The sequence below is a fragment of the Psammomys obesus genome, unplaced genomic scaffold (assembly GCF_907164565.1).
Source record: "Psammomys obesus unplaced genomic scaffold, mPsaObe1.curated_primary_1811, whole genome shotgun sequence".
NCBI lineage: Eukaryota > Metazoa > Chordata > Mammalia > Rodentia > Muridae > Psammomys > Psammomys obesus.
The window spans coordinates 4226075-4239554 of NW_026596415.1; the positions used below are offsets into that span (position 1 = coordinate 4226075).

The 13480-nt window shown below is 50.0% G+C and overlaps 2 protein-coding genes across 6 annotated transcripts in view; one reads left to right on the forward strand and one right to left on the reverse strand.

The window, feature by feature from the left end:
- Tvp23a (trans-golgi network vesicle protein 23 homolog A) overlaps positions 1-13480 on the forward strand; it is a 141030-nt gene that overhangs the window by 117084 nt on the left and 10466 nt on the right. For 3 of the 4 annotated variants that reach the window (XM_055597709.1, XM_055597711.1, XM_055597710.1), the window contains exons 3-7: positions 7913-8057; positions 9298-9387; positions 9765-9893; positions 10996-11124; positions 12412-12471. In XM_055597709.1, the coding sequence (XP_055453684.1) occupies positions 7913-8057; positions 9298-9387; positions 9765-9893; positions 10996-11124; positions 12412-12471 (553 nt within the window). Of the gene's footprint in view, positions 1-6734; positions 7350-7912; positions 8058-9297; positions 9388-9764; positions 9894-10995; positions 11125-12411; positions 12472-13480 lie in introns of those variants that run through there. The other variant, XM_055597712.1, reaches the window with a different exon arrangement.
- Nubp1 (NUBP iron-sulfur cluster assembly factor 1, cytosolic) overlaps positions 12249-13480 on the reverse strand; it is a 12385-nt gene continuing 11153 nt past the window's right edge. The window contains exons 11-12 of one of the 2 annotated variants that reach the window (XR_008719028.1): positions 13346-13470; positions 12249-12615 (exon numbers count right to left, since the gene is read on the reverse strand). Coding sequence is in view for 1 of the 2 variants with exons in the window: in XM_055597707.1 (XP_055453682.1) it covers positions 13412-13470 (59 nt within the window). In the remaining variant the exon portion in view is untranslated. Of the gene's footprint in view, positions 12616-13162; positions 13471-13480 lie in introns of those variants that run through there. The other variant, XM_055597707.1, reaches the window with a different exon arrangement.

The following is a 13480-nucleotide window of genomic DNA, read 5'->3' on the forward strand; positions in this document are numbered from 1 at the left end:
TACCTGCGTGTGTGAGTTTGGGATGCAGGTGAGACTTCGGGTGAATATGGAGGTAGACACGGACACTGGGTCAGGAATGGGCAATCACCCTCCACCTTATTTTGTGAAGTGGGAGATGGGGTCTTTCAGTGAACCTGGCGCTTCCCGATAGTTTGGCCGGCTGGCCAGCAAGGCCCCAAGATGCCCTGTCTTCATTTCCCTAGCCCTGGGATTCTGGGCACAGACCACCGTGCTCAGCTTTTTAGTTGGATCTTGGGGATCTGAACTCAGGTCCTCGTGCTTGAATGTGTTTGCTTTGCTGGTGAGGATGGACATGGGCACTTTTGCAAAGGTACTTCACTGCTTTTCTTCACGTTTTCATTGTGATGAAATTGTCCATTTTCACCATTTTCTCTTTTTAAAGTTTTTTTTTAATTGTGTTTGCCAGGCCAGTGAGATAGATAGAAGGCTTAGTGGGTTAAGGTCCTGCTGCCAACCTGAAAACCTGAGTTAGATCCTGGGACCCACAGCGTGGAAGACAAGAACTAACAGAAGTTGTCCTCTGACCTCTACGTATGCCAGAGCATGAGTGTGTGTGTATACACACATACACACACACACACACACACACACACACACTCTGAATAAATGTGAACAGTTGGTTCTTTCCTTTGACCATGTGGGGCCCAGGGATTGAATACAAGTTGTCAGACCAGACAGTGGGCATCTTACAGTCTGGGTGATTATCTTAATTACTTTTCAGTGCACAATTCTGTGGTAGTGAGTTCACTCATTTTGTGTGGACACCACCACCTTGTCTTCAGGAATTCTCTAATCTTCCCAGACTCTGTGCTCAGAAAACAGTCCTCACTGCTCATACCCCAGCCCTCAGTAACCTTTTTTTTTTTTCGTGTGTGTGTGTGTGTGTGTGTGTGTGTGTGTGTGTGTGTGAGTGCTGATGTTCTCAAAGGCCAGAAAAGAGTGCCCAACTTCCAGGTGCTGGAGTTAGGCAGTTGTGAGCTTCCTGTCATGAGTGATGGGAACCAAAGGTGGGACCTCTACAAGAGCAGGAAGCAGGCCTAACCACTGAGCTGTCCAGCTCCAACTCTAACTTCTGTCTCTGTTTTTATAATTGTTCCAGACACCACTTACACACAGAGTCATGGGACACTGCCCTTCCCTGACTGCCGTCTTTCACTAAGGGCGCTCCACCACAGCATGTGCCACCCTTTATTGCAGCTGATAACGGTCCTCTGTGGGGTTATCTGCTGGCCTGTTAGTGGACATGTGGGGTATTTCTGTTTGCTCCATTGTGATTGATACTGGTGTGAACAGCTGTATATGGCACATAGTTGTGAGTCTCTAATTTCAGTTCTTTGGGGCTCTGTGTTTTCAGAAAGCTCCAGAGCCTTTAGAAGACTCCAGGAGTCCGGTCGCATCAGAGAACAGATTAGGCCTGACTGGGTTTGTGTTGGTGCCATGTGGACCCCCACAGCCTGGCTGAGAGTTAAGGACCTGCAGTTAGCTCCAGCCTGGACCAAGCAAACAGGGCCTGCTGAGTCATCCCCTGAGCTTCCCTCTCTCTGCCACTGAGCCAACCAGCTTCTAAAGTTGGTCTATCATTAAAAAAAAATAAAGAACAGAAACAAGGGACAAAGCGAGCGGTGGCCAGAGGGGAAGTCTCCTCTGTTCTTCACTTCCACACAGACCTCGCTGTGCAGACTCTTGAATGGGAACTGGGTGCTTAGCAACCAGCATCCACTCCAACATCCTGATGGCCCCAGACTCTGCCCATCCAGGCCTGACAGGAGCAGGAGGCCGTGTCATCTGTTAGGATGGAGACAGCATTGGCCAGGATTATTTTGGAGAAGAATGAGATGCCTTGGTGGCATGTCCTGAGTATGCACAGTCCCCAGGGCTCCTGGGGACTGTTTCCTCAGACCTGGGTGCCCCCCTACCCCTGCTTTATTCCTGGCCATGAGCTGATACTGGAAATGAAGTAGAAGAAGGCTGTTGGTTACAAGCTGAGGGTCATCCATGCTGCAACCACAGCAGGCTCCTGGGAGGCCAGGGAGAGCAGCGGGTGGAGAATGACTGAACTCAGCACCAGAGAGCCCTCCATCTGCAGATTGCTTGCCTGGAAAGTGTAGCAACTAAGGCCAATCCCCAGAACCCATGGAAAAGCCTGGGCATGGCGGTGCACTCCTATATGGTACATATAGCATAAACCCGGCAATGGGGAGAGATGGGTCCTTGAGGCTCCCAGCAAGCCAGCTCCCATGGTGAGCCCCAGGCCCTAGAGAAACGCCTTGTCTCACAAAAATAAGGTGCACAGCTTCTGAAGAATGGCAGCTGAGGTTGCCCCCTGTCTCTGAATACACATGCACACTCACACTCACACTCACACACACGCATACATGCACACATAGTCTGTGTCCCCTCCAGAGGACTGAGCTTCTGGACTCTGGCTGTTACTGTGCTGCTTTTTTTGGGAGGCTGACATTTGTGCCCCACAGTGATGTTCCCACCCCACCTAACTCCCCTCTTTTAAAGAGGAACTGGTAAACCCAGAAAAAAGGACTTGTGTTCTGGAATTTTCCTCCGGCATCCAGCTGCAATGACCAACTACCCAGTTGGGGATTTTTAGGTGTGATTTTTTTTTTTTTTTTCTGGTTACCACAGATGGGCCACCAGGGCACCAGAATATGATTCTGTGAGTTAGTCTAGCCTGGAAGGAACTTGTGTCCCATTCAAAATTCAGACCAGCTTCCTGTGGTCTTTCATGTTCTACTGTTTCATTCAAATTTACACAGAAGGACAGAGAACAGTGAAGCCGGTGCCCTTCTCACTGATGTACTTGTCCGTGTGGCTGGTCTGTCTTGTCCCCTAGCCCTTGCTCCCAGGCTCACTTGGGACAGATTCATGCCATCCTCTCAAGGGCTACTGTTAGCGGGAAGGTGACTGGGAAAGGAAAACAATAACGGCTTACCCAGCAGTCTCAGCCAACAGTGGAGTCTGTTTCGCAGACTCACCTTAGCTGGGTGGGGTTTCGAGTCACGTGTCACAAAGATCAGTTCTAATCCTGAGATCCATGGTGGCTGGAGAAGGTGGAAGAGGACAACACGGGTCTGGAGAGGGACAAGGCAGGATGATGCCAGGCACCAATGCCCTTCTTCAGTCACACCTGCCCCTGGGCTGGTGGACACTAACATTGGCATGGTGTGGAATCCATGCCAAAGACAGTCTTACAAACTGTGCAGTTCTGGGGAGAGGGGGGAGGCTTGCTGGTGACCTCTCCCACTCCCAGGGCTGTGGAGGCAGCCTGGGGGTCACATGTGGCCAGCCTAGCCTGGCCAGTGAGAGGCATTCTCAGAGAACAGGAACAGCATCAGAAGCTGATCTACACCCTGTACACACACACAGACACGCACAGGCACACGCACAAGCTTGTGCCCACGCACGTACTGCCTCATGCACAGAACTTGAAGATTCAGTCATGTGGATTACAGGTTCCAAGCCAGCCTGGGCTACAGAGTAAGACCTTGTTTCAGAAACCTGCTGAGGTAGAGGTGATGGCCTAGTGGGGAAAATGATGGCCACGTGAGTAACTGAGTTCTGATCCCCAGCACCCATGGAGAAGACACGCATGGTGGCACGGGCTTATACCCAGTGCTGGGGTACAGAGACGGGTGGACCCAAAGGCTTCACTTGCCAGCCAGCTTAGTCAGAACTGCCAGTTCTGTGTGCAGTGAGAGGCCCTGCCTGCAAAGGGAGAGAGGCACGGTGGGTAACCCCTTTAGTTCAGCACTAGGGAGGCAGAGGCTCTGCCAGCTCCAGGCCAACCAGGGTTAGATGGTAAGACCTTGTCTGCAAATAAACCAATATGTTTAAAAATAGTAAAAACGAGGTAGAGAGTAACTGGAGAAAAGACTTGACATTGACCTCCAGCCTTTATGGAAGCTCACACGGGTAGTGCATCTGTACACGCACGTGCAAACACACAAAGAAAACTAAGCATAAATCCTGAGTGCAATTTTGAAAAAATAGCCAGCCCTCCCTTCCCTCCCTCTCTCTCTCCCTCCCTCCTTCTCTTCCTTCTTCTTCCCTCCCTCTCTTCCTTCTTTTTCCCTCCCTCTCTCCCTCTCTCCTCCCTCCTCCCTCCCTCGCTTCTCCCTCCTCCCTCCCTCCCTCCCTTCCTTCTTTTATGTGTGCACAGGAGAGTGCACTTGTGTGGAGGTCAGAAGACAACTTGCAAGAGTTGGTTCTCCTACCATGGGAGGCCCGGGGATTGACCTGGGATTGTCAGGCTTGGCAGCAAGCACCTTCTCCTGAGCCATTCACCTCTGCCAGCTCAAGAACAGCTTTCAGAGATATGTTAGATCCCTGCTGCACTAAGTGGTGGCACTTACCCCTCGCTGAGAGCTGCTGGGAAGCTGGTGAGAAGGGGCTGCGTGTGCCAAGTTGAAAATGGTCCAGCTGCCTTCTGCAGAGACCGCCTTCTTGGCTCTTTTACTTGGCCGTTTACTGCCTGCTCTCTCTCTGTACACACTGACAGTGCCCCTACCCCCTTACTAGAACTTCTGCCCCTGTTTTTAGGCTGACTTTAGGCTTACAGGGAAACGAAGTGGGCTGAGCGTGGGGTTCAGTTTGCCCAGTGCTTGTCCGGCATGTGCAAAGCCCTGGAATGAGGGTGGGTACCTGCAATCCCAAACACAGGAGGTGGGGGCGGGAGGGTGAGAAGCTCAGGACTACCTCTGGCTGTATAGGGAATGGAAGCCATGCTGGGATTCACAATACTGTCTCAGTAAAGAGAAGAGAAGCAGAAGCTGCAGCTCCCACCCTTGGCCTGGGATCTGTACCCCATGGCTGTACACTTGTTACAGCCGCTGAACCAACACCTTACTAACCCAAGTCCAGCCCTCCACAAGGCTTCCTTCTCGCTTCCAGTCAGACATACTGTGAGACTTGGTAAGTGTGTGGCGACCTGTACTACCATTACAATATCGAAAAGAGGTTCGTGACCCAAAGGCCCTCGTGTACCGCCTGTGTCCCCTCCTCACCTCCCAGAACCCCTGGTAGGGTGACCCTTTCGCCATCTCTGTAGTTTTGTCTCTTCCAGAGCATTGCCATTTTGTGGTCAGCCTCTGCAGCCTCTGCACACAGCTGACTCTTCTTGGCAGGGTCCTTCGCATGCCTCCTGTCTCCTGGTGGCTGCACAGTCTATTTCCTTGGTATGACTGGCATCCTATGGTCTGGGGGTACCTCGGCCTGTGCATCCCTCTACCAGGCACAGGTTAAGAGCCGCAGTGAGGCTGACACACACTGCAGCCTGAGACCCTACTGTGTGTCCCTGCCAGGGAGGAGGCAGTGGCTGTCCACTCCAAGGCTTATAACTGTGAAATGGGTTTATGAATGAAGGAAACAAGCAAACGCTGTCAGGGGTCTGTCCCTTTTCTCACTGAGGTCATTTTTCCTTCTCTTGCCTTGAGGTAGTAGGCTTCTTGATGGCTCCTTGTGGGGGAGGGTTAGATCCTGAGTAGAAAATACCATCTATGGAGCATGAGGAGGGACCCCTTGGAGACGTGGGGGGGGAATAAGGGTCCTGGAAGATCCCTTGAAATGCCCCCCACAGCATGACAAAGAGAAAGCTGTGGTCAGAGGGGAATTTCATTGTGGTTCCTTGGTGGTGGGACCAGTTGGAGTGACAATGGGCTGAAAGAACAGCTGTTTCCAATTACAGAGCATTGTGTGTTTCAGAATACTGTGCACACTGACGCCATGCCATTTCTCCAAGATCCTAGGGAGGGACACTGTATCTGTTTCACACAGAAGAAGAACGAGTGTTTCCTCATGTGTGGACGAGAGTGTCCCTGCATCAAGCCGCATGTGGGTCACAGAACACCCTTGGGTGTTGACCCTCACTTCCTCCTTGCTTTGAGAATCACTATGTTGTTTTTCCTCTACACAGGCCAGCTAAGCAGGCCCACGAGCTTCCGGGGATTTCTCTGTAGGAATGACTGGTCCAGCTGGGCACACCTATAATCCCAGCACTAGGGAGGCAGAGGCAGGTGATCTCTGTGAGTTTGAGGCCAGTCTGGTCTACAAAAGGAGTCCAGGACAGCCAGGACTATACAGAGAAACCCTTTCTCAGTTGGGGCGGGGGAAGAAACTGGACCTCAGACCATCCTGCTATGTTCCCCACTTTACTTAGGTTCTGGAAATCAAATGCAGACTCTAACCCTTGCATAGCAAGTACTGCTGTGTGAGAAATTGTACATCATCAGAAGGACAAAGAGAATTAGGACCCAGAAGGCTGACCCCAGGCAGCTCGGAATCATCCTGCCATTTGCCTCTCGGAGCAGGAAGCGCAAGGCCTGAGCCACAGTGTTCAAAGTTTAGAAGCTACTCTCAGGCCACCTTAGTATTCACCTGGCATTGACAAGCTGGCCCAAGTCCAGATGCAGACCAAATGAGGCCCAGGAGGAGTGGGGAAAGCAGCCTGCATAAGCCAGGACTTGAGCCATAGTTTGACCTGTATCAGGCTCTGCTTGGAAAATAATAATAATCAAAACACCTTTCAATAAGAATTGAAGAAGCACAGCGGGCGAGAGGAGTCAAGGGCCAAGCCTGACACCGAGTGCTAACCCCAGAACCCAAGGTGGAAGGAGTGAGCCGATGCCACAGCATTGTTCTCTGAGCTCCACGCGTGTGTTCCCAGTGATTTTTTTTTTTTTTGAGATTTCATCTATTTTACTTGTACAGGTGTTTTACCTGCATGTATGGCTGTGTGCCACATGCATGCAATACCTGAAGTGGCCAAAGGAGGGCATCGAATCCCCATGGGACAGGAGTGCAGAGGCTTGTGAGCTGCACTGAGAATCAAATGCGAGTCCTTTGGAAGAGCAGCCTGTGATCTCAACCACTGAGTCATCTCTGCTAGTAATCGTACTCTATTCAATCCTAACATCTAACACAACAAACATAAATTCCAGGAATTATTCTCAGGGACTACTAAAATTTTTTCTGCATGTGCAGAGCTGCAGCTATGGCTACACTGTGTTGGCGCGCATTCTGCCTGTATGCTGTTTGGAAACACCACAGCAAGAAGCCGTGTCCTCTCAGTGCCACCCACTGCTATCCACATGTCCTCTGCGGCTACCTGCTCTGGATGGGAGCTGCTGCAGGCTGAGAGCCTCCCACGGCTCAGGCCCTTCTCTGGCAGGCTTGCATCTGAAGGCAGTGCTCAGTGACCGTCTGCTGAGGAGCGTGCGGTGTCCAGTTGCCACTGGTTGCCAAGCAGCCGGTATGAGCTGCTTCCCCACTAGTGGCATCATTTGCACTCTCCAGGAGCGTGCCCTCTGCCTTGCCCAGTAAGTTGAGAGCCCTGCTCCCTGAGCTGCATCTGTGCTTATGGAACGGCCCAAACTTTACCCTTAGGGAACTGATTGTTGTCGCCACGGGGTGGGAAAGACAAGAAATCATAGTCTCACTTCATTTCAAAGATGACCTTGTTTCAAAGAGGGCAAATGATATTTGGAGTCAGATTAGGGGAAAGTCCTGGGTTCTCCGAGGGACACAATGATAGTGTCATAACATGTTTCAGGGGGTGGGGTATAGGTCACGGTGCTTGTGTAACACTCACAAGGCTGAGTTTGAACCCCAGCACCACATAGACCGGGTGTGGGAGTGCACACCTGTAATGGAGCACATGGGGTGGAAGAAGTTCGGGCCATCACTGGCTACACACTGAGTTTGAGGCCTGCCTGAGGTGCAGGACACTGTCCCTTCAGGGAGTGCTAATTTGTGCACACAGTAGGCTGCCTGAGCTTTGAGCTGAACCACCCAGGGCAGAATGCCCCACAGTTGATGCCAAGGTGTGTTTAATGGCCTTGCTCTTGGGTCTGAGTTGAGGCGTCTCTGCGGTTCTCCTTAGGCACCCGCTGGCCACCTTCTTCCACCTGTTCTTCCGAGTGAGTGCCATCATCACCTACCTGTGCTGTGACTGGTTCAGCAGGAGTTTCGTGGGCTGCTTTGTCACTGTGCTTCTCCTTCTGTCCTTTGACTTCTGGTCTGTGAAGGTAAGGCTTCCTCTATAAGTAGACCTGGGCCTTGTACCTGCACGGTGACGTCCTCTCTGCATGGAGGACCCAGGGGTGCTTTAGTTGAAATTGTTGCCACCTGTTAAAGAACACCAAGGGGACAGCAGATGGGGCAGCAGGGAAATCGTGCCTGTTGTCAGGCTTGGACCTGAGCACGAGCCCTGGAGTCCATGTGGTATGAGGAGAGAACTGATTACAAGTTGTCCTTTGATCTCCACAGCTGTGCCTCCTCCACATAAAACAAATCTTTACCTTTTAAAGGATTTCTGGGCCCATGTCACTTACAATTAGAGTGCAAAAATACTTCATTAAGTGGCTTCCAGGATCAGTTGTCATAGGTGCACAAATGCACCATGGGAGTGATGACCCCATATGGCTTTGGACTTTGTGCAATTTTCATGATATATACACACATGTATAAACATGTGACAATGTGCTTTATTTGGGGTCAGAGTCTTTGACTTTGAGACAGTGTATTTCTGGTTGAACTCCAACTCACAAAGATCTGTCTGTCTCTGGCTTCCGAGGATTCAAGGGTACACCACCATACCTGGCTAGAATCTCACTTTTCAAAGTAGGTAGGGCCTGGCATAGTGTCACACACCTTTAATACCAGCACCCAGAGGGTGAGGGGATGGGTATAGGCGGGAAGAGGCAAGCGGATCTCGGAGTTTGAGGCCAGCCTGGTCTACATAGCAAGTTCTGGGCCAACAAGAGAGACCCTGTCTCAAAACAAAAACAAAAACAAAAACAAAACAATGAAACAACAACAACAACAAAAGCTTAAAGATGAGAAGCCTGGAAAGCTCCCTCAAGAAATAATTACAATTCAACATCCTTTCTCCACTTTTTTTCTTTTTTGTGTGTGCATGCACACATGTGCCATAATGTATATGTGATCGGAGGACAACTTACAGAGGTCAGTTCCCTGCTTCAACCATAAGGGTCGTGGGGACTGACTCAGGTCATCAGGCTTGGCAGAAAGCACCTTCACCCACGGCCGTCTCACCAGCTCAGCGCCCTTCTCTTCATGTTCTCTGTGGGGGTTCACACTGAACATTAAATGTGTTCATTGGCACACACACCTAATACTCACCACTCAAGAGACTGAGGTGGGAAGCTTGAGGGTTCACGGCTACCGACATAGGAAGGCCATTACAGAAACAATTAGCCATTCTGTTTCTTGTGTGCTCACAGCCCTTTTGCTCACTTTCCTCAGAATGTAACTGGAAGACTCATGGTGGGTCTTCGATGGTGGAACCAGATAGATGAGGATGGAAAAAGCCACTGGATATTTGAAGCCAAAAAGGTATGCTCTGAGACAAGACAAACTAATGGGAACACCGTGTCACATTTACACAGGTTGCCCAAGTTCCAGGACAGCCAGGGATGTTACGAGTGTGTACCAGACCCCGCCCTACACAACTCCTCTGTGAAATGCGCACAGCAGCAGTAAAGCAAGTAAGAGCAAGAATAGCTGCTTGTATTTTTACAAGCTGAATGATGATGGTGTGAGCCTTTAATATTAGCACACAGGCAGGTGGATCTCTGTGAGTTCAAGGCCAGGCTAGTCTAGAGCAAGTTTCAGGACAGCCAGGGATGTTATACAGAGAAACCACAAACAACAGAAACACACGCGCGCGCGTGCTTGCGTGCACACACACACACTACTGCTGTCCCCAACAGGTCTCCCCAAGCCACATGGCTGCCACTGAGGCCGAGGCGCGCATCTTCTGGCTGGGTCTCATCATCTGCCCAGTGATCTGGATTGTGTTCTTCTTCAGCACCTTGTTCTCCTTGAAGCTGAAGTGGCTGGTAAGACGCACCCTGACCCTCCTCCTGTTGTGACACACCAGGGCTAGAAGTGGTCTGACTCAGAGGTCACTCTAACAGATTGATGGAGATGACTACACAGTGATACATTCATCATTAGGGGACCATATTGTGGCCTCTGTCATTTTTATAGTTATGTAACCATCACAATCTCAAAAAACTATTATAATTTTAAAGACTTTACTATATTGTGCCTGTGTGTGTGTGTGTGTGTGTGGTATGTGCAGCAAGTGCAGGTGCCCAGAGACCAGAGGGTGTGAGCTCCCCTGGAGTTGGGCACCAAACACAGATCCTCCACGAAAACAGCAAGTTCTCTTAGTGGCTGAGCCCACTCTGCAGCCCATTTTAGTATTTTCATCACCCCATGCAAAGAAAATCTATACTCTGTAGCTATTGCCCTCTATGCCATTTCCCTGGCTCCTGGCACTTACCTTCCTAGATAAAATTGCTGTTCCAGGATGTTCTATAAATGGAGTCACGTATTATTTGTTCTTTTCTAAGTGGTTTCTTTCACTTACCACATGTTCAAGTCCATCCAAACTATAGTGTGTATCAGTACACTTTCTTTGCATGACTAATTAATATTCCATGGTATAGGTATGCCACATTATTTCATTGATTAATGGATAAAGATGAATAATGCCAATATGAAATTATTTCTTGTTTCTGAGGTGCTGGGGAGGGAACCCAAGGGCCTTGTTCAAGCTAGGCAAGTGCTCCACCACCGAGCTACATCTTCAGCCCCCAGGAAGGAGTTTTTATAAAAAGTGTGATATCTGTTACTAACAAACAACCTTTCTTGGATAGGACAGCTGACAGTACTCATTATTTTGGGAAGGTTGTCCACTCAACGAGGACACCGTAGCAACAATACTGTCATGGCAAGCAGACTCTAGTCCGGCTTCTGCCTCCACCAACACCACGGCTTTGGGCAGCTTGTCTCTCAGCTTGTCTGAGCTGGGGAAAGACAGTGGTCCCAGGCTCTCAGTTGCTTAGGAGTGTTTGCTTGGGACAGAGCAGCCATGGCCACCCTTCCCACTCAGTCCACACTTCAGGAGGCTTCCCTTTGCTTTGTCCAATGCAGGCTCTTGTGATTGCTGGCATTTCCCTCCAAGCTGCAAACCTCTATGGCTACGTCCTTTGTAAGATGGGAGGTGATGGTGACATCAGCACAGTTGCAGCCAGCTTTCTGTCACAGACGGTGTTTCAGACGGTGAGTGACGGAGCTGCTCCCTGGACCCCTTCTCCCAGGTGCTCAGAGTGAAGGGCACCTGTTGGCAACTTCATTTTCTAAGCCTACCAGCCAGCTCACTATTTCTGTTTGTTTGACTGTGTACATATGTAAAACCTACCATGTTGACTATTTCCAATATATAGTTCTAGCTGGGTGTGGTGGTGTACACCTTTAATACTGGTACTCTGGAGACAGAGGCAGGTGGATCTCTGTGTGAGGCCAGCCTGGGCTACATGAGTTGCAGTCCAGGCAGGGAACTAAGTGAGACCCTATCTCAAGAAACAAAAATTTAAAAGGCACAAAAGACAAGTTAGTTCTAGGGACAGCATGTCCTTGAGACACTAGCTCCCCATTTGGTCCTAGCTACAAGCACCCACCATCCTGTCTGTAAGGACAATGTTTGACACCTTGTGACTGCTGTTTAATGTGATATGTAAAACTATAGAATTGGGGGCTAGAGAGATGGCTCAGCAGTTAAGAGCATTTGCTGCTCTTGCAGAAGACCCAGATCGGGTTCTCAGCACCCACATGGCAGCTCAGTCATCTTTCTGTAACTCCAGTTCCAGGGGATCTGACATTGTCTTCTGACTTCCAGATACCAGGCACACTCATTACACACACATACATTCTGGCAAAATACACACATAAAATTAAGTAATTAAAACAAAACCTGCAGATTTGGCCCAGAAGATGGCTCAGTGGATAAAAACACTGGATATGGAGCCTGATAACCTAAATTCAATCAAGAATCCACAAAAGCCAGATGTGGTGGCAAATATCTATAAGCAGCACTTGGGGTAAGATGAGAAGTAGTTGGCTCATGGGCCAACTAGCTTGGAGTACACAGTGCAGAGACAGAAGAGAGATCCTGACTTAAAAATAAGGTGGAAGAGTGAACTCCCCAAAAGTTGTCGTTTGACCCAACATATTCATCATGGAGTGCACGGGCGTGCACATATACACATGCATGAAGGCATCTCTCCAGCCCCTGGGTGTCATTTGTTTAAGCCATGTTTTATAAAAAAGAAAAACAAAAACAATACACACACACTTACGCACAAACTCATACCACACATGCACACACAGAATTAAGAATGACAAAGCCTTGTTTTGGTTTTGAAGCCAGGAAATATTTCTTGGAGGGGTAGGTGAGCATTTGGTCTGACATGTTTGCTGTGTGGTGGTCCAATCGATGCTGCTTGTGGCTATGGGTCTCTCCAGAGCCTGCTCTTTGTTGGGACAGTCATGGTTCTTCTTGCCTTGCAGGCTTCCCCAGGTGACTTTCAGAAACCCAGGCTTGAAGGGCTGGACATCCAGCAGCGTTAGGTGAGCAATGGCTGCAGCTCAGAGGCCTGGGCACTTGTGGGACATGCAGCTCCTGACCAGCTGTGCCACTGGCCTAGGTGGACTCTCCCCAGTCCTCCAAGTTGACCTGGAGCAAGTCCAAGCTGGAACCCCAATGTTTAGGGCCTGCAGAGAACCCATCAACCTTCACAAAGATGGCCTCTGCCTCACAGGGACCCCAACACACCCCAAGAGAATACTTGTAAAGGGGAAGGGGAGGACAGGGGAGGGGCTGCCCCCCTTGTACTGTCATGCCACAGTGGTGTGGAATGGCTTCCCTCAGCAGCTCCCAGATGTACATCTTAGTCCTAGAGCCTGAGGTCAGGACAATTACAACCATCTCTCAAAGTGCCAGGAAATGGTTTGCTGGGATCCTGGGGATTATGGGATGTCTTGGGGTACCCATCATCCCATGGGTGATTTATAGGCTTTTCTAGGGGTTTTGATGGCCCCTAGCGAAAGAATTCCCAACAATCCCAGCATGATACTAGAGCTGGAGAACAGTGTGGCAGAGGCTGCGTCATTCTCCCTCCTCCTGGGAACAACTGTGGCCTCTGAGATAGAGTCCCCCACCCCACCCCCAAGCTAAGACATGAGGCAGATACAGTTCCTTGGACTCCTGTGACCCAGAGGGTTCCTAGTCCCTGGGATTCCAGAAAACAGGGCTGAGGGACAGGTTCAGGGAGACGGCTTTATTTCAGTGACTGGCCCCTGGACGCAGAGTGCCTTTGATCTTGAGGAAACAGGCAAACAGGTGATTAAAGTGTCCTAAGGAGGTGACTTCAAATCCTGTCAGCATCTGGTGGCTGTGGCCCTGCCAGTCCCCACTGACCAGATACGGCCTGTCTGAGCTCACCAAGTGCAGCTGGACATTCAGTTTGCCAGTTCTGTAGTTAGCAGCTGGCTCTTGGCTCCATCCCATTCAGGAACTGATGAGGTTCTCATTATGTGACTGACGAGAACTACAAAACTCTTGGATCCCTAAAAAACA